The sequence below is a fragment of the Fundulus heteroclitus genome, chromosome 14, assembly GCF_011125445.2.
Source record: "Fundulus heteroclitus isolate FHET01 chromosome 14, MU-UCD_Fhet_4.1, whole genome shotgun sequence".
Taxonomy (NCBI): Eukaryota; Metazoa; Chordata; class Actinopteri; order Cyprinodontiformes; family Fundulidae; genus Fundulus; species Fundulus heteroclitus.
Genome location: NC_046374.1, coordinates 3,721,497 through 3,744,236, shown reverse-complemented (window position 1 = coordinate 3,744,236; position 22,740 = coordinate 3,721,497). Strand labels below are relative to the sequence as shown.

Here is a 22,740-nt window from a genome sequence, read left to right as displayed (position 1 = left end):
ATGAATAGAGGAAGGCCTCAGACGAAAGAAATAAGACCAGACTATATTTGGGAGAGTTTTTTTTCACGTGAGTTGGAGAGCAGGTAAGATGGTCTCGGGCATGCACAGTTATTCAAAAAGGGACTTGGTTGTTTGTTACCTAAATCTCAGGAAAAAAACAGTGACTCTACCTTTAAGTGTAATATTCTGGTTTCTGTTCTGGTTTTATTTTTGAGTCATTTTCCTCTCCTGCTTTAGGTTGTCTGCTTGCTTTGAGTTTGTGTCCTGTCTGGGTTTTTATTTACTGTTAGTTTATCTTGTTTTGTAATCTGTCTTAGTCTTAGCTTTATTTTCTGTTTTAGGTTTTTACTTCAGAGTGATTTCGTTTCTCAGTAAGTTTGGTGTGGTTTCTGTCCACTTGTCCTGTCAGCTTTTTAGCTTTGGTTTCTGGTTTATTTCTTGTTTTGATCTTCTGCACTGATGTCTGGTCTAATTACCCACTCTGCACACCTGCCTTACTCCACCCCTCTTGCAATCATCTCTGACCGGTTCCACCTGCTTCCTCCTCCATATAAACAGTTGAGACCAGACATCAGTGCCAGGTCGTCTTGTTGAGTTATGGGTGAGTCTCCTCCTGCAAGATTCTGTTTTTTGCTTTTGGATTTTTGACCCCCTTTGTCTCCAGTAACCTGAGCCATCCTGTCCTGTCTGTTCCTGCCCTGCTTGCACAACTGGACTGTTTGTTTTTTCTGCCATTTTTGTTACAACAGGTTTTTTTGGATTTTTGTCTCTGTTTTGATTTCTGTTATTAAAATCCTTCTTTTTAAAGAAACCTCTGCTGGTCTGGCTGATTTCTGGGTCCCCTGCCTCTGATCATTACATTAAGGGCAGAATTGTAAAACAATGTAATGCAATAAATATGGCACAATAGGATGTAAGTAGAAGACTAGAAGGTCTGAGTAGCACAGAGTTTGCAAAAGACTCCTGAAACTGGACTGTGTATTATTTCTTTTCATTTCTTGTCAGTTTAGAACCTTAGAGGAAAGAGAATATGTTGGTTTTAGGGATTGTTTTTATTGTTCAGTACTCACTCTGGATCAGTGTTCCAGCTGTGCCCAAAATCATTTGCATTGCTTGTCAAGTTTCCATCTGGTTTACGGAAGTCGTCTTTAGTATTTCCATCATAATCTCCGCACAGTCCACACAGTTTATCCTCATAGCTGCACAGAAAATCACACAAAATATCCTGTTAATAGTTTGGTAGAACTCTAAAACGTTGTAAGATGATTGTTGAGTTTTGCCACGATGCTTGATGATGTCCATGAATACGAGACTTGAGAACCATAAACAGTCTCTAGTTAATTTATGACATAACCTCAACCACAGTGTCTTCTAACTAAAAGGAGCCATGTGTTGTCATCACTCACTCCTTGATCACTTTAATGTCCATGAAATGGTTTCCATCATAGCGAACAGTTAAGCCAAAGTTTGTGGACAAGGTGTAATGTTTTCCTGACTTAAAGACAGAAATGCCAGGGGCTGGATTCACTGGAAGATTAACATTGGTCCCATTCACCTGTATAGAAAAAGCAGGTGAGCAAAACACCAATAAAAGGGACTCAAAGCATAAAGAATTGTCACTAAAACATGACTTTTACAATGACTAAATCTATTACCTCGGTTTTAGTCAATGAAAGCATTAACAGAGAAATTTCTCTTTGGTAATGAGAGAAATGTTGAATTCAATTACATGTCAAACAATGCTCCAGCTGACTAACAAACAATCATGTTAATTCCTATTTCTTCCGACCATTTCATACCTGCACAGTTCCACCTTTGAGAATGGATATCTTCATCATGAACACATATACATGTACAGCCTTGACATAGGAGATGGTGGGTCTGTTATATCTGTTTTCATTGTCTGCATGGACCTCAAAGTATGGCAGACTTGTGTCATTGCAGGGTGCAGACATCAGATAGCTGCAGTTGCCCATGAAGTTGTATTTGTGTTTGTCAAAGGTTGTGTAGTGAGGATCTCCAGATGCTATGCATGTTGATGTACCTAAGGAAAAGAAATTGACAAACTACACTTCACAAGAATCTTTGAAGTGATATATACAACATAAATAATTTATTCTAAATGTAGAAGTGCACAGAAATTACTTTTATGTAATAGAGAGCTACGCAATTGTTTAAAATGTTAAAATCTGAGGCTCACTGAGGCATTCTTACCTTTAGGATAGCAGCTAGAAACACCATTAACCTCTCGACACTCTTCAGTTGGATCACAGGAGTTATCAACACATTGAAAAGTGTAGTTCCCCAAACAGCGGCACAGCTTTGTGCATCCATCTCCTGATACGACCTCACCAGGCTGTAAAATATGAATCAAGGGATCAGTAACTGGACTAACCTGCAAGACTCCTGTGCTAACTTGCTCTTTATTTTCACACCAGTATATTTACTTTTTCTTTCCAACAGAAATGCATCTACATAACAATGGCATCTGACCTCATAATAGTTATTGTCATCATCCAGACAGCCACATTTATCTAGTGGAACACACCGCCGTCCCTTGAAGACAAATCCAGGTTTACAGAAACAACCACTGATACAGGACCCAGAACAGTTGGTGGAAGGTTCCATGCATGTTGGAATACAAGCTGGACCACAGTCTATATACTCTGCATTAGGTGGACAGGGTTCTGTTCACATAATAAAAAGAAGAAAACAGCAGATGAAAACATTTGTAATGGACTGGAAATGTGTGAAATAAATTGGAATATTTAATTGTTTAGGCATAGTTGGTCCAAGAGTTCGGGTTGCAAGAGTTATTATTTTTAGTTAGAAATTCTCTCGTATTTGACAAGAGGTAAACCTACTGGGATAGCAGCCTAAATCTCCATCCTGGACTTTGCACTCATGCATTGGAGGACACTCGGAAGCTTCACAGGTAACAAATGGTGCATCACACCTGCATTTCAGCCTACAGTCCTCCACATAAAACTCCTCTCCAGGCTGAAACAATCAAAGGGAAACGGATTATAAAACGCTGCAGGATTGAGGAAACAGCAGCTGGTTTTCCCTGAGCAAATGTTCATTTACCAAGGGCAAATGTTTGTTCTTTTATATTTGTAAAATCCATTTACCAATCAGTATTAACAACCAGATATATGAATAAATTAAATTATTAATCAGCCAGATTGATAATGTGTAGCACTATATGTTCTGCACATTATCAGTCTGGGACTGCTTTCATCAAATTTGTTTAGGGAAAGGAGGGACATTTAGCAGAACTCTCCAAGCAAATTGGACGAAGCAAAACCTAGTGCCCGCCTACCAAAGGTTGGTTTAAACCAATCATGGTGTCAAATAAAAATATAAGCAGCAGGTGCCATGGAAACCACAAGGTCTGCTAGTCAAGGCGCTTCTTGCTGTTGGTCTTTCAAAGATGAAACTGTGGATTCTGACAAAAGAGATGTGACAGCTGCAGGTACGCGTGTCCACCTGCGCTGCCATGTTTATGTTAGTTCAGCTGTGGGCTCAGCAGCTCTTGCTTTCATCACAGGGGTATGTCACCCCTTAAACCATAATACTTCAACATCATTGGCCAGAACAGTTATTGGTTCGGTCACAAACCGTTGAAGCAGGACAAGATGGAGACTCATGCATTTGTGAACGCACAAATACAGCAAGAATTCTGCTTGCAGGCAAGGTTAAGTTTCCCCAGGTGATTTTGCAGTAATTCCCACCTTGGGACATGTGCCCAGAACAACTCACATGGCGTTGTTAGAGAAATGTTTCAACCGTCATGCAACAACAACCTAAGCATTGAGTTGAATAGAAGGTAGGGTCAGAGACTCAAGAGTCTTGCCCCCTAAATTACCTTTGCGACTCTGCAATTGCTGATTGCTTTGACTACAATTTATAAGTCTCTAACTTCCAACCATGATCAGACCTGAAGAAGTCTTTTGGAAGAGAGGCAATTGTCTTTAAGGAAGAAGAAGTGCAGATGTCTTCAAATTATGCACTGAGGTGTTTCTAGAAAGTACTAAATAAATAAAGCCTAAAAAAGATTCAAACTGTAATTTAAATATGCAGAACCTTTTCTTGTTTTATCACACAGGACATCCAGTAAAATAGACAGAATTTTGTATTTGTCTTACTATACCTGGTAATACTGGCCATTTGTGTATGTGCAGCCACAAGTATTCTTCTGGACACATTTGCCAGCACTTAGGACATAACCAGGGTCACACACACACGCCTCAGAGCATGGTCCACTACAGGAGGAAGGTTTTCCCGAGCATGTCTCTTGACATGGGTCAGCACAGGGCTCATAGTGGCTGTTAGAAGGGCAGTTCAGTGCTATGGATAAGAAAAAAAGCTAGGGTCAACTATATAGTCCAAATAGAGGAAAAATGCATTAAATACGAAGCAGATCACACATGAAACATTAATTTCTAGCCTGGGATCCCCCTTTAGACCGTATTATAGAAATCACAACAGTGCTTTTGTAAATAGTTGTAAACCAAACAGCTTTGTGATAAACTTTGTTAAACTACATTCTGTGTATATTTACACAGTTTTGGTCCATGAGGCAGGCACTCTGTCTACTTTTAAGACTAGGCTTAAAACTTTCCTTTTTGAAAAAGCTTCTAGTTAGAGTAGCTTAGGTTACCCTGAGCTACCTCTGTGGTTATGCTGCGGCTGCTGGAGGACATCAGGGTCTATTTTTCTCACTATGCTTTATCCTACTATTCTCCAATTTGCATTGTTGTTAATTCAACTTTTCACTTTTTGTTCTCTGTCATTTTTTTCGTCATAGTGGGTACACCTGGTCTGGCGTTTTGTTAGCTGTGACATCATTCAGGGGAGGCAGATGATCCGCTATTACCATATAATATTAAAGGATTTCTGGATCAGTGTGTGCTTCTGTGCTTTCTGTGTCTTTGCTCTGTCTTCTGTAACCCCCAGTCGGTCAAGGCAGATGACTGTTCACACTGAGCCTGGTTCTGCTGGAGGTTTTTCTCCCTGTTAAATGGGAGTTTTCCTCTCCACTGTCACTTCATGCTTGCTCAGTATGAGGGACTGCTGCCATGCCACCAACAATACATAGAATGCTTGAAGTGTGAAAGAATTCATGTTAACACCAATGGAGAAGAAAATTGTCACTTTTCTTATCACCACAATGAAATCCTTAATGTTGCTCCATCAAGTTACAATTGGCCCGTTTCAATTTAAAGTCTCAGGCTTTGGTTTTCCTGAGCAAACCAATGGCTAGGGCTTTTGGGTTTTCATTTGTTAGGGGCCATTTTTCAAAAAGAGCCCCAATGAAGACGTTGTGAGGAAAAATTGCAGTACCACTCCTGTCCTGCCGCTGGTGGTAAGAAGACATCGGTCAAACAGACAAATGCAGAGAAATTGTATCCATATCCTGTCACTCATCTCAACTACAGAGAAACAGGAGGACAGCACGCAACTGATGACCTTATATCTCCTTAGACCCTTTTACACCACCCCCAACCCTATTTCTCACTGCCAGGCTCCACTCTGCCCTACTCCTGTTGGCATAACTAAATAAAAATAAAGCAGAGCTTATTTCTGCCTGGGCACCGTGGGGACAGCAGTTGTGATGGTAGTGTGACAGAAGTGGAGGGAAGACGAGACTATCGCTTTTCTTATCAACACAATGAAACCCTAGATGTTCTTCCATCAAGTCACATTGTACCCTGAGGTCATGCTTCTCACAGAACCATTGGACTGGGGACTACTGCAAACTGTTGCCCACCTTTTCCATTTCCTAAAGTGTTTTTTAAGAGCATGCAGTAGACCAACGATTATATAAAAGTGCTTCAGAATACCAAGACCAAAACCTTTGTGAGATTGACCAGGTCAAATAATGAAACTAGTTAAGTAATGTTATTAATGAGTTACTGGAAGCTTTGGTAAAGTACATTTTGTATGAACCATATTTCACTTGTAAGTAATTTAACTGACCATTATAAACCTCCACAGTTTTCATTCTAACCTTCATGAAATCATCCACAGTTTAGCCAATACTCACGGCAAAATGTGTCATTCCTCCAGGGTCCGATGTTAACCCCACGGTCCTGGCACTCATTGACGTAGGCCTCAATAGCTTCACATAGAATGGGTTTGGCTCCATCCAATTCACATAAGTCAAACACACAGTCCCTGAAGTAATTCTGAAGACATATAATTGATTTGCCGAGTTAGCATGCTGAATGGTGTCTGTGATCTAATGTCCAAGTCTTTCACAGAAAGCACCAGCAATCATCCAGTGTTCATTAAACACAGTTTTACAAAGTAGATATCCTCATACAATAAGTGATATTGCTTACATGGCTTTTTATAATGTGATTTTTGCTACAATATATTTATAATTAAAAAGCTCCTAGGAGTCACTACATACATTTGGGTTGACTTTGGGATGACACGCAGCGAAGGGTCCATTCTTGTCCAGCAGGATCCCGCAGTATCCAGAGCTCTCATATAGCTCCTCCTCTTCTTGATCACATCCAGGAATAGTGGTGTTAGGTTTCTTATTACACCTGTCAACACAAGTTAGGTTCATTGTTTAACATTTATTTGTCTAATTGAACTGAGTTGCATTGAAATAAATTTAATGAATTGTACTTGTTTAAACTACGTTTGATTCAATGGAATAGCACTGAAGTTAGATTTGAAAATATTTTCATTGCTCAAGTGGATGTAAAAAGCAAAAACTGTAAAGACTTAGATTGTCCTACTGAATGGGTAAAGCTTCTGATATAAAGATATAATCAGGCTAGAAGGAACTTTAGATTTTAGAGTTTTCCCTGTTTTGTATGTATGAAGGTTTTTTGTGGTGTTGTTAGTTTTTCTCAAACTTTTGAAATGTTGACTTCATCCTCGTTCGATAAATTGTAGATGTGTGGTTGATGTCTTTGAACATCAGGGCAGAAGCTCTTGGTGATTTGATGAGGACAAGTAAAGCTGTAGAATTGACAACAGGTTTATAAACCAGCCTGTATTTCAACTGTGATGCCATTTAATACAATAAATCCTGCATGTAAGTAGTTAGACAATATTGTTGTTTTGGTGTTTTCCTTACTGGTTTCAGCTCTGTCTTTTCAAGTGAGATTTTATTTTACTTTTTTACTTTATTTGACCATGTCCAAGTAGCACCAAGGATGTGAATGTCAGGATTGCCAGGGGTTGAATTACTTTTCACAGCTCCCTGGGGATCATTCAGCGTGTTTATGTTTTGTACTTTTGGAGTTGTTTATCTTTAAATTATTTTGTCTGTCATTAGTTTAGTGTTCTGTTTAGTGTTTACAGTGTATTGTTGTGTCTGTTAGATTCGGTTCCTATTTTAGTTAGCTTGTATTCCCTGTAATTTCAGTGGGTCTGTTACATCTTTATTTTCTGAATGCTCCTCTTTAGTTAGTTCCTCCATCAATCTACCCAGTTCTGGTCATCTTTGCTGTGTTCCTTTATCCCCATTATCCTGTAAGCCTTGTCGAGCTATTAAATATGCCACTCATTATTTGACTGCCATATTTCTTGCTCTTGTCTGTGCTTTAGTCCTTAACCGCACTACACAAACCTGACAGAGAAAGCCTCCTGAAACTGAACCGCTTATTATTTTATTTAATTACTTGTGGATTTGATTTTTACAAGAATTTCTGTTAATTTTAGAGCTATTTTATTATTGTTCAGTACTCACTCTGGATCAGTGTTCCAGCTGTGCCCGAAGTCATCTGCATTGCTTGTCAAGGTTCCATCTGGTTTACGGAAGTCATCTTTAGTATTTCCATTATAATTTCCACACAGTCCACACAATTTATCCTCATAGCTGCACAGAAAATCACACAAAATATCCTGTTAATAGTTTGGTAGAACTCTAAAACGTTGTAAGATGATTGTTGAGTTTTGCCACGATGCTTGATGATGTCCATGAATACTAAACTTGAGAACCATAAACAGTCTCTAGTTAATTTATGACATAACCTCAACTACAGTGTCTTCTAACTAAAACGAGCCATGTGTTGTCATCACTCACTCCTTGATCACTTTAATGTCCATGAAGTGGTTTCCATCATAGCGAACAGTTAAGCCAAAGTTTGTGGACAAGGTGTAATGTTTTCCTGACTTGAAGACAGAAATGCCAGGGGCTGGATTCACTGGAAGATTAACATTGGTCCCATTCACCTGTATAGAAAAAACAGGTGAGCAAAACACTAATAAAGAAGATTCAAAGCATAAAATATTGTCACAAAGACATTACTTTTAAAATTACTAAATTACCTCAGTTTTAGTCAATGAAAGCATTAACAAAAAAATCTATTTGGTAATGAGAGAAATGTTAAATTAGATTAAATGTCAAAGTATTTTACAGATGTTCTGTGAAGCTGTGATGAGGAAGCTGATTAACAACCACGTTGATTCTTATTTCTCCCAGGTGTAACATACACAAAATGGGGATGCCTCTTTAACAATACGTTAGGGCAGCTAGGTAGTCAACCTAGCCAATGGGAAGTTTAGTTTCCAGTGTGTATTTGCCAATCAGAATGCAGACTACCGCTGTAGGTCCCGCCCTTACCCGTGTCTGCAGCAATGTTGTGTGCGTTGGAGAGATCGGACACGAGGATGAGAATGCTGAGCTGTGCAGCGTGAGAGTCTGTGTTAAAACGGATATAGTACTGGATACGAAGTTGAAACGAATCCTTTTGCGATTAGAATTACTGGTTATCATCCAAGTTTTAAGCCTGGAATAGTGGAGGTGAGTTAAAAGACTAAACTTCAATTTTTCTGCAGAGCATTAGAGCTACCTCGTTAGCGCTTTCATGTAAGTTCATCTCGTTCTCCGTTCAGCTGAAGTGCCCCACCTGTCCGGACTGAGACCCAAACGTGTTGCATTGAGATCGGTGAGCATACTCTGTGCCTTTCATTTAGGTTTTTTGTCTGTTTATCACATTGTTGTTGAAAAATAGCCTTTATTTCAGATGTAAACTTTTACTGAGTTTGGGTAAAATGTAATATTTTCTTATTGTTCTTGAAAAAAGAACTTACAATTAGAAGAAAAAGTGAATTGTTAATGCAGTGAAATACTAAATTTAGGTAAAGAATTGTTTATTGCAAATTTGAGTAACTTAATAACAAATTGATGTCAGAGATGATGTCTATAGAAGCATGATTTAAGGATTAAAGTTAGAACAGCCTAATAAAAATCCTATTATTGTGCTGGTCCTGTCTGTTGACAGGTCAGGTTTTTTTGTTATGCTGGATTGTTCCTGAGGCAGAGTCCTCCTGTGACTGATGGCGAGCCTTCCCACCTGGACTTAGAGAAAGAACTGACTTCCTTCTTTTCCATTTGGAGTTCTGCTGCACCCTGCGGTGTGGTAGGCCTGTATCCCTCACATATTCACGCACAGCTGGTTATGCACGAGACTACTGGCTGACTTTTTTAATTGTTATTGTTTCATTCTGGGACTTTGGACACAAGTTTTATTTTGGACGTTATCACAAACTGCTGTGTAGGACATTCTCCTCATGTGAATGATGTTAAATCAAACCTGAATAGGAACTGAATTTAAACAATTTGTGAATTATTACAATTTAAAATTCAGATTACCAGGGTGCACCCAAAATAGCCAGGGCAGTCAAAAGTAGCCGGTCAACGGCGGCAAATTGCCGTCTATAGCAGCTCTTACCGCCGCCTACATTTCCCCGATTATACATCTCAAAAATCACCTTTGCATCTGTCTCCACGGAGAGCAACATTAACGAGTGATTGGGTTCTTTGTTCCAACCGAGATGCTACTTTTCCGATCAAAACACAGACTGGTGTTATGCTGAAAAGTGCATCCCTGCCGAGATATGCATCCCTTGTCGCGGGAGCGCGCCTCGCTCTGTACAAGTGAATATCGGCGAAGAAAACGGATTAAAATGTGACCAACGCAGTTACTTGTTCTTAAATTAATGATATCAAAATGTTTTATTAAACCTCTTGTGGAAAAAAAACTATTATTTGGCAAATTCGTTTACAAAATCACGGGTGTTATCCATCCATCCATTTTCTGATCCTTTTAATCCCTCATGGGGTCGCTGGGGTTGCTGGTGCCTATCTCCTGCGTTCACCGGGTGAGAGGCGGGGTACACCCTGGACAGGTCGCCAGTCTGTCGCAGGGCTGCGGGGGTTATGAACAACATTAAATCCAAAGTTTTTATCTGAGGTACGGCTGATTTATTTGTTGTGGTCTCTTGTCATTCACACACAACAATAAACCGTGAGAGCCGATGTGAGTTTTGAAACTGCAAAGCTTTGTCTTAAGCGGAAGATCAAACATGCATCTACACAGCACAACATTTATAGACCAGTGTGATGCCTTTGCAAGCGTCAGAAAGCTATGGTGCATTCAGGAGCATGGGACATTTCAAACCTACAAGGAAGAGGCATAAAACGGAATAGAACTTAACTCGTACAGTAATGTATTTATCCACAAACAGCGTGGGCTTTCTTACAATACTGAATGCTCTCTAATTGTATTTCTAATATTTTTTGATTATGCACATCTGTTAGCTTTTTATTCTGAAAAATCAATAATATTACATATAATATATTACAGCAGCAAATTATCAAAGTTTTTCAGGGGATGCATTTTGTGTTCGTCTCTAGAATCCCCGCCAATGATATATCGTGTGTGATGAGCGCAAGAGAAATTAAACTGAGATAAGAGATTTTGAAAGAGCGATTTGACTGAAATAAATTCAACATGTAAATTCAATTTCAAATTCCAACCCTGTATTGTTATCATAAAAATTGGACTTTGTTCGTGAAGAAATGTTACGATCGTTTTTAGAACAGAACTGTGAATAATAATAGGATGAATAGACCTCACCTAATCTGATCTGTTTTTTGTGGTGCTAGTAATTCTAATTAAACTAATTTTATGCAAATGGGGATTGCCTTACCTTGTTAAAACATGATAACATCATGTGAAAAAATGTTTTAAGAATAATAATAAAAAACAAAGGTTGTTTTTGAACAATTGATCATTCACATTTTTTGCCTTTTTATTCAATTTGAAACATGCACTCTGACTCTATTTTTCAAAATTCTCCCCTCCGGGGCTCGGGCACTGGCTTAAGTGCACCCTCCTACCTGAAAGTGTGTGGCCTGCTACTGTAAAAAAGTTTGACTGCCCTGAATAGCTAAAACTGAGAATTAGCATTTGGCCAAGTATTCCTATTATTTTATGTATTTTATTATGTGGAATTTATTTTCATAATTGTGTCTTGTACAACTGTTTGTCAATTTTATGGTTTATGTCACTAAAGCCAGTCATTCTTTAAATTCATCCAACTGCCTTTGTTGTCATTTAAACACCCCCACTGTGCTCTGATAGCCAAACCTATTGGCCCATTTATCTAAAATACATGGGACTCTTCTCTACTGTGTTACACAACCATTCCATACCTGCACAGTGCCACCTTTGATAATGGAGATCTTCATCATGAACACATATACATGTACAGCCTTGACATAGGAAATGGTGGGTCTGTTATATCTGTTTTCATTGTCTGCATGGACCTCAAAGTATGGCAGACTAGTGTCATTGCAGGGTGCAGACATCAGATAGCTGCAGTTGCCCATGAAGTTGTATTTGTGTTTGTCGAAGGATGTGTAGTGAGGATCTCCAGATGCTATGCATGTTGATGTACCTAAGCAAAAGAAATTGACAAACTACACTTCACAAGAATCTTAGAAGTGATTTATACAACATAAATAGTTTTGTGCACAGAAATTACTTTTATGTAATAGAGAGCTACGCAATTGTTTAAAATGTTAAAATCTGAGGCTCACTGAGGCATTCTTACCTTTAGGATAGCAGCTAGAAACACCATTAACCTCTCGACACTCTTCAGTTGGATCACAGGAGTTATCAACACATTGAAAAGTGTAGTTCCCCAAACAGCGGCACAGCTTTGTGCATCCATCTCCTGATACGATCTCACCAGGCTGTAAAATATGAAACAAGGGATCAGTAACTGGACTCGTCTGCAAGACTCCTGTGCTAACTTGCTCTTTATTCTAACATCACTATCTATACTTTTCTTTCCAACAGAAATGCATCTACATAAAAATGCCATCTGACCTCATAATAGTTATTGTCATCATCCAGACAGCCACATTTATCTAGTGGAACACACCGCCGTCCCTTGAAGACAAATCCAGGTTTACAGAAACAACCACTGATACAGGACCCAGAACAGTTGGTGGAAGGTTCCATGCATGTTGGAATACAAGCTGGACCACAGTCTATATACTCTGCATTAGGTGGACAGGGATCTGTTTACATAATAAAAAGAAGAAAACAGCAGATGAAAACATTTATAATGGGACTCTAAATATGTGAAATGATTTACATTAAAAAATTCATAACTGCAAAATAAGAATCCTACCAGGAGTAGGTGGTTTAGGAGTCGTTGGCCCATGAGTTGGAGGTGTAGGAGTCGTTGGTTCATGAGTTGGTGGTTTAGGTGTCGTTGGACCATGAGTTGGTGGTTTAGGAGTCGTTGATCCATTAGTTGGAGGTTTAGAAGTCGTTGGCTCATGAGTTAGTGGTTTGGGAGTCGTTGGCCCGTGAGTTGGAGGTTTAGGAGTTGTTGGTCCATGAGTTGGTGGTGTGGGAGTCGTCGGTCCATGAGTTGGTGGTGTGGGAGTCGTTGGTCCATGAGTTGGTGGTTCAGGGGTTGTTGACTGAGCTATAAATGAAGGATATAAAGTATTTTTTCAAAAACTTAATTGCTGGGTTTTTTGTTCCAGAAGACATATACCCCTGATCAATTACTTACCAGTGCAGGTCTTAATACACACAGCATCAACCGCAATGTCTGTCTCAGGAGTTTCACCATAGATGCCGACAATTGCGAACTGAGAAGAGATCAAAAATACAAATGGTTCACCTTTTTCTTCTCCTCTCCCTCCCGTATCTTCCCTGCTTGTACTCTGTCTTATGTTGCTTTGTAAATCTGTCGGAGCCTCTTTCTGCAAATCATCCGAGTTGCAAACCTCGGTTCTGGTTAGCTGGTCACTCAAGGCAATGGATCAAATTTTCTCAATGAGCAAGCACAGTATCGCTGGCAGGTTGTGATCTGATCTCACTGGCTGGATTGAATAGATCTTGGAAAGCTCGGCTTCAGCGGATAGACCACAAATTTGTCTGTTTGGATTTACCATCGAAATGTACTAGAAAGACTTTAAGGCAGACGGAAAATTCCCACAGTCACACTGCGGCAAAACAATTTGTTTCTATCTGAACTGGCTTGCCCGATGCTGGCCTTGAAGGCTGGTAATCTCAAATTCTGATGGATGTTATGTAAACGAGACGCTCAGCCCACGCTACCCGCCCTGAACTGGCTGATAAACACACCATCACTTAATGACTATGGGTGGAGTGGGGCTACCGGACAGTCATGGACTTATACTGACACACACATGGCCATAAATACAGTCCCCTCTGACTCTGCTGTGCACACAATTGTTTTAACTCCCTAGGGCAAGAACCCTAGGTTGAATGTAGGGGTGGGCGATATGAAGAAAATCTAATATCCCAATATCTTTGGGCTATATCACGATACACAATATTTATCGCGATATGTTCAAATAACCTTGAATAACAAATGTTTTTAGCCAAATAGTGCCTAAAGTTGCATTGGTATATCTCATATTAACATGTCAATATTTTTGCAGATCCACTGTGTTAGGTGTACTGTCCTGAAAATGTAACCCCCTTCCCGGAGGAACATGCACCTCATTAGTGCCAATATAAACCAGCATTTTTTTTTTTTTAAAGCTAGCAGACTGCTATAATTATAGATTATACAAATACCAGAACAGATTAGCTCTGGAAATTTACCTGAGCATCAGCTGTTCCCTTGAGGGGGACCTTTGCAGGCTTCCAGCCCTTACCCTTATTCCCCTTTACACTAAAGAGAGCAGGTCCAAGGCTTCCGTCTGCTGAAGAGTAAACATAAAAATCAAATATAAAATTAGTTAAGCTGTCATTGTAACATTTATGACGATAACATTAATCTATAACTTTACCTGTGATAGTGTGGACACTGAGCTCCATAGTGTTGCTGGTACCATATAGGTAGTAATGGAAGCTGAGTTCCAAACATCCAGAAGATGATGGTATTACAGGACTTCTGATCTGAGAACTCTCTCCAGGGATAGCATCAAAGGAATCGAGCAACATATACATTCCAACTGTAAACAATTGCCAAAATGTACATTAATTTCTTTGGAATGTTTATTTGATTTTATCCATCCATTTTCTAACCCGCTAACCCCCGCCCCGGGGGTTGCTGATATGTATGTGTGCGTGTGTGTGTGTGTGTGTGTGTGTGTGTAATTTTATAAATCCAACTTATAAAGGGTCTTAAAATCAAACACAGTTTTTCTTACATCCAGGTGTAGAGAAGTCATCCTCAGGTCCAGTGCCCTCTGTTTCTGTTGAGCCAGTCCACTGAGTAAAACCGAACACTGCAGGATTCTCATTGTGAACTGTCCACCCACACAGATCATCAATAGTGTCAAAATCGCAACCAGATTCACAAGCTGTAGAGACAAACAAGCTGATTATATAAACAGAACAGTGTGTATATTCATATACTTACAGCTGAGCGGGAACATTTACGACCTTTTTTGGTCCTCACCTTTCTCTGGGCTAGGATTAGGTTTAGCACTATATTGTCAAATAGGTGTAGGTTAGGGTTAGGTATATACTAGTAAAGGTTAGGGTTATGGATAATGTGTTGATTAGGTGTAGGTTAAGGGGAGGGGTGACTTTGTACAGGCAAACGTTGGGGATATGGTATGCAGTAGGAGTTAGCACCGATCAGGGTTATATGATTATAATGATTAGAAGTAGAGACAATGCTCTGATAAAGAGTGAAATACAAAGATGTGTCTAAACTCACCAGGACATTCTCCATCAGTAATGACTATATTGTCCAAAGCTGAGTCACAGGATGAAGAGAAGCCCCTTTCTGCCTCAAATACAATCTGTGCACAGAAAGAAAAGGACAATAATTACACTTAATAGCATGAAGAAGTAAGTTTGCTTATTTACATGGCAGCTTTGAAGGCGACCATGTAAACCATGCCTATTTACCTGTTAAATCCAGAATAAAATTAAAAATTCTCCTACTCACGTATAAAGCCCTTAATAATCAAGTTCTATCATATATCAGAGATCTGATTACCCATATGTTCGTAAAAGAGCACTTCGCTCTCAGACTGCAAGTCTACTGGTGGTTCCTAAAGTCTCTAAATGTAGAATGGAAGGCAGATCTTTTAGTTATCAGGCTCTTCTCCTGTGGAACTACCAGTTTTGGTCCGTAAGGCAGACACTCTTGTCTACTTTTAATACTAGGCTTAAAACTTCCCTTTTTGACAAAGCTTATAGTTAGAGTGGCTTAGGTTACCCTGAGCTACCTCTGTAGTTATGCTGCTATAGGCTTAGGTTGCTGGAGGTCATCAGGGTCTTTTTTTTTTTTCTCACTCTGCCGAGTTCTACTGTTCTCCAATTTGCATTGTTTATTTAGATTTTTAACTTTTTGTTCTGTTTTTTTCTCTTCATACATAGTAGGTACACCTACTAGTAGGTCCAGCGTTCTATTAGCTGTGACATTATCCAGGGGAGGCAGATGATCTGCTATTGCCATATAACATAGAAAGAATTCCTGGATCAATGTGTGCTTCTGTGCTTTTTGTGTCTCTGCTCTGTCTTCTCTAACCCCCAGTCGGTCAAGGCAAATGATCGTTCATACTGAGCCTGGTTCTGTTTGAGGTTTTCCTCCCTGTTAAAGGGGTGATTTCCTCTCCACTGTCACTTCATGCATGCTCAGTATGAGGGATTGCTGCAAAGCCGTCGACAATGCAGGTGACTGTCCACTGTGGCTCTACGCCATGAGTCACCAACCAAGTGTCACTTGTCATCACACTTCTCTTTAGAGGAAAGAAGTGGAAAAATATTAAAATTACTTCCAAATGAAGTAAGTATATATATATATATATATATATATATATATATATATATATATATATATATATATATATATATATATATATATATATATATATATATATATATACACACACAAGAACAAAACATAGTGACTGAACACTCTTCTATAATTGGGTCTTTGCTTAAACTGTGATAAGCCAACATGCATACAGTTCCACTCAATAAAGTGTAGTTGGCCTTGAAGACCTCACAGGGGGGAATATTATACACTGCTAAAAAAAAATAAAGGGAACACCAAAATAACACATCCTAGATCTGAAGGAACGAAATATTATAATAATATGAAAATCCTGTATGACCTCCCTACAACGTCGGGGCAGTCTGTTGATGAAGTGGCGGATGGTCTCCTGAGGGATCTCCTCCCAAACCTAATGCATCTGCCAACTCCTGGACTGTCTGTGGTATAACATGGTGTTGGTGGCTGGAGCGACACATGATGTTCCAGATGTGCTCAATTGGATTCAGGTCTGGGGCAGCAGGGCCAGTCCATAGCATAAATGCCTTTGTCTTGCAGGAACTGCTGACACACTCCAGCCACATGAAGTCTGGCATTGTCTTGCATTAGGAGGAACCTTGGGCCAACCATTTCAGCATATGGTCTCACAATGGGTCTGAGGATGTCATCTCTGTACCTAATGGCAGTCAGACAAGTACATGGAGGGCTGTGCAGCACCTCAAAGAAATGCCACCCCACATCATTATTGACCCACTGCCAAACTGATCATGCTGGAGGATGTTGCAGGCAGCAGAACACTCTCCGTGGTCTCTCCAGACTCTCACATGTGCACAGTGTGAACCTGCTTTCATCTGTAAAGAGCACATCGCGCCAGTGGTGATTTTGCCAGTCTTGGTGTTCTCTGGCAAATGCCAAACGTCCTGCATGGTGTCTGGCTTTAAGCATAACCCCCACCTGTGGACGTCGGGCCACATTTGTGACTTGCTGGAGGTTATTTTGCAGGGCTCTGGCAGTGCTCCTCCTGTTCCTCCTTGTACAAAGGTGGAGGTAGCGGTCCTGCTGCAGGGTTATTGTCCTCCTATGGCCTCCACATCTCTGGCCTGTCTCCTGGTAGCACCTCCATGCTCTGGACACTATGCTGACAGACACGGCAAAGCTCCTTTCCACAGATGGCATTGACGTGCCATCCTAGATGAGCTGCACTGCTTGAGCCCCTTGTGTGGGTTGTAGACTCTTGTCTCATGCTACCACTAGAGTGAAGCACCACCAGCATTCAAAATGACAGAAACATCAGCCACAAAGCAGAGGAACTGAGAAGTGGTCTGTGGTCACTACCTGCAGAACCACTCCTTTATTAGGGGTGTCTTGCTAATTGACTCTAGTTTTCACCTGTTGTCTGTTCCATTTGCACAACAGCAAGTGAAATTCATTGTCAATCAGTGTTGCTTCTTAAGTGGACAATTTGATTTCACAGAAGTGGGATTGATTTGGAGTTACATTGTGTTAAGTGTTCCCTTTTTTTAGCAGTATGTATTCTAAGTCAATACCTTTTCCATAATAATCTGTATTGCATTCCTTCCTTATTAAGTGTTATACATCCCCCTCATTTCTCTCTGCTATATCTCTCCGTAGGCTAACATAACCTTAAACATAACAAAATCGAGTAAGGGTCTCAGCCGAGTTACTTGAACATAATAATTTCTGATTTCTTGTTAATTTTTAGTAAATTGTTTAAACTCCTGTCCACATGCTATAAGACTTGCATTCCATTTTTAAATAATCAGTCAGTCCTTTCACTTGGTTAACTCAGCTTTCCATATTCTACAAGTTCTTTAGTGACATGTTCCCATGAGAGATCTTTCATTCCCAAGAATTTCTCTGGTCATCTTATCCTTATTTTTTTAATTTTCTGTCTAATGTTTAACCTGATCAGTGCAATTGCTCACATGGGGAAAAACAAAACCAGCTTGTTCATTGTTAGTTCTGTATCAGTTCTTTCTCACTGGCTCCTCTCAAGTGTTGGTTACTGATAAGTCTCCCCAGCAACTTCCATCAGTTCATTCTGGGGGGTCCCAAGGTGTTCCCTGGCCATATATTAAAATAAAATACTAACCCTTTATTTTCCCCCTGAATTTAATTTTCCATGTATTTCTATTAAAACAGCATAAGTAACTCTGGTAGCACTCACAGTGAGACTCTGACTGCTTGGCTTGAGCACAGTCACGGCACCTTCCAACCAGGATGGACTCTGAAAACCTGTTTTTTTCCAGACCTCCTCCTCAGTGCTGGATGTTTTTGACAAAACCCGCAAGACATTTTGACTGTCGGACCCATACATGTAGTACCGAAACTGAACACAGCTCTTAGATGCTGGTGAGAAGATGGCAGGGCTCAGCAGACGGGCTTTTTGTCCATTAGACACATTGTCACACTCATGATATATATAGTAGCCACCTGAAACCAGAAGCACAAAAAGAAATTTGTAGACTCATGAAGGTTTATTGTATAGAATCCTAAATTAACACAGTTGTTAAACTTTACAAAACTAAAACAGAATACTTATACTGACTTCCATCAGGGTAGTCTCCGCTGGGGCCAGTACCGGTTGTTGGAGTTGGACCCTTATGTCGGGTCCAGTCACTGTTATCTGAGGTGTCCTGGGTGAAGCTGCAGAATGGGTGGCTGTCCTGATTAAAGTCACAGGAAGTGAGCACAACTGTTGGAGAGACACATGAAAAGGGGATACACATGTGGATGAATTAAATTTCAGTTGCAACCCAAACAATTTGTGTTTAAGTGATGTTACTACTGCAGGTCGTCTCTGTCTAGAAGCTCTTGTTTAGCAATGGAACTCTCTCTCTCTATCAGCTCAGCGAGAACATTGTTCACTCATTTTACTTGTAAAGTGAGGACTTGGATGTAAAGGCTCAGGGTTAGATTTAGCAGTAAAGGATCAATTATGTTTAGGTTAGGCTTAGGTATATATATACTGCTAAATGACACCCTCACCTCCAAAAGGTCAGGGTAAGGCCATAGAAAGGCTTGAAAATTAATGGATGTCCAGTGTTTCCCGCAGGAATTTGATTAGGCGAGGCGTAAGTTTGGGGGGGGGGGGGGGGGGGGTGGTGCGACGACAGTCTTTCCGCGGACCGACTCGCGGAGCGGGGGGGGGGGGGTGGACGACAAGTTTTACGCGGCCCGACTCGCGCGGGGGGGGGGGGGGGGGATACGACACGTTTTCTTTCCGCGGACCGACTCGCGGAGCGGGGGGTATCCATGTGTTTTTTCCCTGCCATTCACGCACGCGCGTGTTAACGTCACACTTTTTTTTTTTTTTTTTTTTTTTGGGAACGTTGGCGTGGCGGGGGCGTGAGTTTGGCGAGGCGGCCGCCACGCCAAGATAGCGCTGCGGGAAACCCTGATGTCAATGGAGAGGAGAAGAGATGGTAAAGTATTGCAGTCAATGATTTTGGGGGATGTTACTGAAGTAGAAATTATGTCTATTGTTTCTATATTAAAGAATAAGGCTTCCATTGACTGTGATGGGATAGACATGGTTTTATATATATATATATATATATATATATATATATATATATATATATATATATATATATATATATATATATATATATATATATATATATTAGTGATGGGTCGATGAGGCGTCATGAAACGTTTCAACACATTGCAACTCTGTGCCGATACTGTGTCACTGAATACTGACACCTGCTGGACCTTAAAAATCCCTACAGCCAACCTGGTTGACGGAGTTAACTGACACTGATTTGATGACCAAGTATACACAATACAATTTAAATCATTGTATGTTGCATTGTATTATTTTATATTTTCATTTGAATTAAACATATATTTGATTTTTTTTTAGATGCAGTCAATAAATAATGTGAAGGAGGATGCTTGTGGACTGGCTTTTTTTTTATTTTTTTACAAATGGTTGATCGGGCGCTGTGTTTAGTTACCTGACTGATATCATCTGTTCTGAAATCGGACTTGCTGAGTATGACAAAGGGAGGAAAAACTACTCAGAGTAGCAACTTTCTACTCAGTGTAGATCAGCCGTTTTTTTCTGAAACGACGCTCAGAACAAAGACGCACAGCGCAACCCGCCCAACCAAAAAAGCGTTGCAGAACCCATCCATCAGTGGTGCGCTCCGATCAGCACCTGGCGCTCACAGAGCGAGACTGTGGTACAACACCATCACACCAGAGTTGCAAAATAGTTAAAAATTAACCATTATTAACTGTTATTTTGTTTACAGTTCAGCTTGGATTTTCTTTACTGCGCAGCATAGCTCTGCTGTGCGCGCTGCTGTGCGCGAATGCACACGCGTGCAGCTTAGAGGGAACAGAAACAGTTTGGCGCGTCAGTCAGTTCGAAACAGATGCTGTATTGGTCACGTGACCGAAACAGTTCCTGTATCGGTCACGTGACTTTTCCGTAGCAATACACACATCGACACGGGTTTCGCTCTATGAGACCGACACATGCGCCGACGCATCGGTGTTGCCGGACCCATCACTAATATATATATATATATATATATATATATATATATATATATATATATATATATATATATATATATATATATATATATGATTGTATTATTAAACCCCTGTGTTATATTTATCCCTTTTCTTTTAGAAATGGGATATTTCCTGACGCAATGAAGAAAGCAAAAGTTTGTCCACTATTTAAAGCAGGACATAAGCAAAGCTTCAATAATTATAGACCGGTTTCCTTACTTTCACAGTTCTCAAAAGTACTTGAAAAGGTTTCTGTTCATAAGTTAGTTTTTTAGAAAAGTATCACCTGCTAAGTGAAAGCCAGTATGGCTTTAGGCAACAATGGTCCACAGTGACAGATGACAAGAAATTTATAATAGGGGTGTTTATTGATTTGAGAAAGGAAACTTTGGATCATGATATTTTAACCTCTAAATTAAGTTTGTATGGCAAGAGAGGAATAGTATTAAATTGGTTGAGAAGTTATCTTCACAATAGTAAACAATATGTACAGTTAACAGATGTCAAATCGAACTGATGGAAATTAAAATGTGGGGTCCCACAGGGTAAGGTTTTGGGGCCTAAACTTTTTTTTTATTACAGTTTGTTTTATTTGCGGATGACACTAATTTATTCAGTTCTGAAAATAATGTATGGGAACTTGTACAATGCATTGAATATGAAATGACAAAGTTAAAGAAATGGTTTGATGTAAAATAGGTTATCATTGAATTTAAAAAAGACTAAATTTATTATTTTTGGAAGTTGGAAAATAGAAGGTGTTACATTATCTGTAGATGGAGTTGACATTAAGAGAGTTTTTGAGTTTAGCTTTCTTGGTGTAATTATTGATGAAAAGTTATCATGGAAACCTCACATAGCACATATCAATCGAAAATTTCCCAAAACATTTTTAAATAGTTATAAATATAGTGAAAGATGTGTTAAATTATGAAACAATGAAAATATTGTACAGTTCACTCATTGTGCCATATTTAACTACTGCGTAAAAGTCTTGGGGGACACATAAGTAAAATATTAAATCTTTCTATTACAGAACTGTAAGAATCATACACAAAGTTTGTTATCAAGAACACACCCGTAAATTACTTTTTAAATATAGAATATTAAAGCTTGAAGATTTGGTGTTTCGAACACTATTATGTTTAAAGCAAGATGTAGAAATTTACCAGAAAAAATGCAACACCTTTTCCATTTAGAAAATAAGTTTAGTAGGAGAACATAATTTCAAACACCGGTTTGCACGTACAACACTTAAACAGATGTGTTCTTTAATTACTGGGGTAAAACTGGAATTCACTTCATGAAGATCTCAAAAGTTGTAACAATATTTGTAATTTTTAAGTATATGTGTACACCCAGTATATTTAGCCCCTATTAATATGTACACATTCATCTTAGCTTTTTCTGTATATGTATTGGGTTTATATATACAGTGAGAAAAATGAGTATTTAAACACCCTGCGACTTTGGAAGTTCTCCCACTTAGAAATCATGGAAGGGTCTGAAATTTTAATTTTAGGTCCATGTCCACTGTGTGACACAGTCTAAAAAAAATCTGGAAATCACAATGTATGATTTATTTTTTTTTTAAATAATTTATTTGTGTGTTACTGCTGCACATGGACCGCGGAAGCATTTCAAATTGGTCGGGCCCATCAGTCCGGTGCGCATGCGCGAAAAACCCGGATGAAAGTGAACTACCCATTTATTTAACTTTTTTTTCTGACGTTCCAGCACACACGCCCCGTATTTATTTCCACTTACAATCATTATATTACAGCTAACACAATATTTACAGAATAAAAATACTTTAAAAAGAAAAGTCAAACTCACCCCTGCTCTAAATATTCCCGAAAAATTGTCTCCGTCTGTCATTATGCTGGATGAAGTCCTATCCTCAAAGCATCTACTATGGTCAAAAGATCCCTGTGTGTGTGTGTGGGCGCACATCAAGCTATTTAGTCTTTTCTGGGTCATTGTTGATCTCAGATAGGTCTTGATACGACGTAGGGACGAGAAACACCTCTCAGCACTTGCAGTGGACACAGCCTTAAAGCTAGCTAAGCTAACGAAGCAAACGAAGTAGCGGTCATTTTGTTTACATCACATGACACAATCAGCCAATAGGGTAGTTCACGCGTGACG

At 39.5% G+C, this 22,740-nt stretch overlaps 1 protein-coding gene and 1 long non-coding RNA gene across 2 annotated transcripts in view; one reads left to right on the top strand and one right to left on the bottom strand.

Annotated features, from left to right (window-relative positions):
• Positions 1-19,092, bottom strand: part of zanl (zonadhesin, like) — an 88,795-nt gene extending 69,703 nt beyond the window's left edge. The window contains exons 1-22 of the mRNA XM_036146082.1: positions 18,611-19,092; positions 18,230-18,495; positions 14,977-15,061; positions 14,462-14,614; positions 14,099-14,263; positions 13,911-14,011; positions 12,847-12,925; positions 12,454-12,756; positions 12,147-12,340; positions 11,869-12,010; positions 11,468-11,712; positions 8,051-8,199; positions 7,715-7,843; positions 6,419-6,557; positions 6,050-6,191; positions 4,154-4,350; positions 2,865-3,000; positions 2,494-2,687; positions 2,215-2,356; positions 1,800-2,044; positions 1,407-1,555; positions 1,071-1,199 (exon numbers count right to left, since the gene is read on the bottom strand). Of these exons, the coding sequence (XP_036001975.1) occupies positions 1,071-1,199; positions 1,407-1,555; positions 1,800-2,044; positions 2,215-2,356; positions 2,494-2,687; positions 2,865-3,000; positions 4,154-4,350; positions 6,050-6,191; positions 6,419-6,557; positions 7,715-7,843; positions 8,051-8,199; positions 11,468-11,712; positions 11,869-12,010; positions 12,147-12,340; positions 12,454-12,756; positions 12,847-12,925; positions 13,911-14,011; positions 14,099-14,263; positions 14,462-14,614; positions 14,977-15,061; positions 18,230-18,495; positions 18,611-18,791 (3,665 nt within the window). The 5' untranslated portion in view covers positions 18,792-19,092. The remainder of the gene's footprint in view (positions 1-1,070; positions 1,200-1,406; positions 1,556-1,799; positions 2,045-2,214; positions 2,357-2,493; positions 2,688-2,864; positions 3,001-4,153; positions 4,351-6,049; positions 6,192-6,418; positions 6,558-7,714; positions 7,844-8,050; positions 8,200-11,467; positions 11,713-11,868; positions 12,011-12,146; positions 12,341-12,453; positions 12,757-12,846; positions 12,926-13,910; positions 14,012-14,098; positions 14,264-14,461; positions 14,615-14,976; positions 15,062-18,229; positions 18,496-18,610) is intronic.
• LOC110366731 lies at positions 8,622-9,726 on the top strand. The gene is made up of 3 exons (XR_002426931.2): positions 8,622-8,770; positions 8,863-8,915; positions 9,252-9,726. It is a non-coding gene; the product is annotated as an uncharacterized LOC110366731 (long non-coding RNA).
• Positions 19,093-22,740: the final 3,648 nt, after the last annotated feature.